The sequence below is a fragment of the Bactrocera latifrons genome, unplaced genomic scaffold, assembly GCF_001853355.1.
Source record: "Bactrocera latifrons isolate USDA-ARS-PBARC rearing strain unplaced genomic scaffold, ASM185335v1 scaffold_86, whole genome shotgun sequence".
NCBI classification, from domain to species: Eukaryota; Metazoa; Arthropoda; class Insecta; order Diptera; family Tephritidae; genus Bactrocera; species Bactrocera latifrons.
The window spans coordinates 1,140,307-1,142,189 of record NW_017537556.1 but is presented as its reverse complement, the minus strand read 5'-3'; the positions used below and the strand labels follow the sequence as shown (position 1 = coordinate 1,142,189).

General features: G+C 37.5%; 1 protein-coding gene across 1 annotated transcript in view; it reads left to right on the top strand.

Annotated features, from left to right (window-relative positions):
* The window catches only part of LOC108977286 (DENN domain-containing protein 4C), a gene marked incomplete in the record, with an annotated part of 10,698 nt that extends 9,071 nt beyond the window's left edge, over positions 1–1,627 (top strand). The window contains 3 exon segments of the mRNA XM_018946898.1: positions 131–547; positions 622–800; positions 866–1,627. Of these exon segments, the coding sequence (XP_018802443.1) occupies positions 131–547; positions 622–800; positions 866–1,184 (915 nt within the window).
* Between the last annotated feature and the right edge of the window lie 256 nt (positions 1,628–1,883).

The following is a 1,883-nucleotide window of genomic DNA, read 5'->3' as shown; positions in this document are numbered from 1 at the left end:
AAACTTTTTTTTTTAATAAAATTGTTTATATTAATTTTTTCTTAATTTTTTTTAATCAAATTTTTTATTACCACCTGCTATTTTGTGCATTTAAAATTTCTCTTTCATCCATAATATTGCTAAAACACAGGTAGTGGAGCGTCCCGAGTGTGATGTACTCATTCAAATCACATCGTGCTCGCAATGCCACAACTGTTCGGTATTAGTCTATGACGAGGAGATTATGTCCGGTTGGTCGGCCGAGGATTCCAACTTGAATACAACCTGCCATGCATGTAATAAATTAACCGTGCCATTCCTGAGCGTGCAAATTGTGGTGGACGACTCTTTGAAGGCGCTCAAGCAATCAGACAGCTTGACAATTCCATATCTAAATCCGCTGGTTTTGCGTAAAGAGCTCGAAAATATACTGACACAGGAGGGTGATATAGCGCTGGTGAAGCCAAGTTTCGTGGAAGAGCATCCTATCATTTATTGGAATCTATTGTGGATCATGGAACGTATTGAGAGTAAAACGCACTTGCCAGAGCTTTGTTTGCCCGTGGCGGTGAGTGGATGATAATTGCTGCAATTTAATTTTTTTTTTTTTTTACTAATTTATTTATTCTTCTTCAACTGCAGTCTGATGAGGAGTGCGATCCGCTCAGCAAGGTGAAGACTGTCAGCATTCAATGCCTATGGGACAATTTAAGACTACACAGCGAAGCTGGTCCGCCCATGTATATACTGCATAAACAAAATCAGCCAGCCAGTCCGCTGCTGAAAGCGCTACTCACCGATCAGGCGCATTTGAATAAGAAGTAACTCGCTATTTATTCTTTCTCCTACACTCATTTATTTATTGATTTTCTCTTTTAAATTTTAGTGTCATTCAACAAATAATTTCAGCCATACGCTGCAATGATCTGCTAACGCCCGTCAAGCGCTTAGCCAATGAGCGCCACAAGTTGCAGAATAACGGCGTCAATCGCACACACTCGATTTATCGTGATATACTCTTTTTGGCGCTCACCGCCATCGGACGCTCCAATGTCGACTTGGCCACATTCCATCGCGAATACGCTTCGATCTTCGACAAGCTGACCGAAAAGGAATGTAAAATGTTCTATCGCAATCAAGATCTGCCACCGTCGGCGGCAACCATCTTCTGTCGCGCCTACTTCAAACCGTTATTGCTTCCTTGACGTGAAATCAATTATATGCAGCACGATTTCCACAACAACAACAAGAATGCGAAGACAGCAAATACCAATGCGCATGAAGAGAGCGTGGCGGCAGCGTTAAGCGATGCTGCAGTTGACAATGATGTTGTGTAATATGAAAATGTAAATTGAATTATGGTATGATAATAACGTGAAAAACAAGTAAGATATACGATGATGCTGTGGTTTCGAACGGAAATGGCAATCTTAAGACGGTACATAATAACTTTACAGACTTATGTTGGATAAATTAGTGTGCGTATGTGTGTGAGGTGTTTGGGACGTGTGCGTGTGTGTGTGTGAATGCCACGAAATCTCGTTTACACTTTGAAAGTTTAAAATATAGTTTAGCGTAGGAAATTATGCCACATACATAATTATAACGGAACTCATCTGTTGACTTTATGGCCTTGAAATTAGTTTGACATTTTTTTTTATCGTTAACATTTTATTTTATGCAGCGCTGTGTTCTTTTGTATGTTAAACATAAAACAGGGTGTTAGAAAAGGCAATATTAATGTAGAAACTGCATAAATCAGCTAAAAAACTATTTTTTATTTCGCAATACAAAATAATTTTTTTTATATCTTATTAACAAATGTTTATTATAATTAACAAAATTTTTGGAAATTTAAAACTTTTTTAAATTGTTATTGACAATTCTTTTTTTTTTAATTTTTT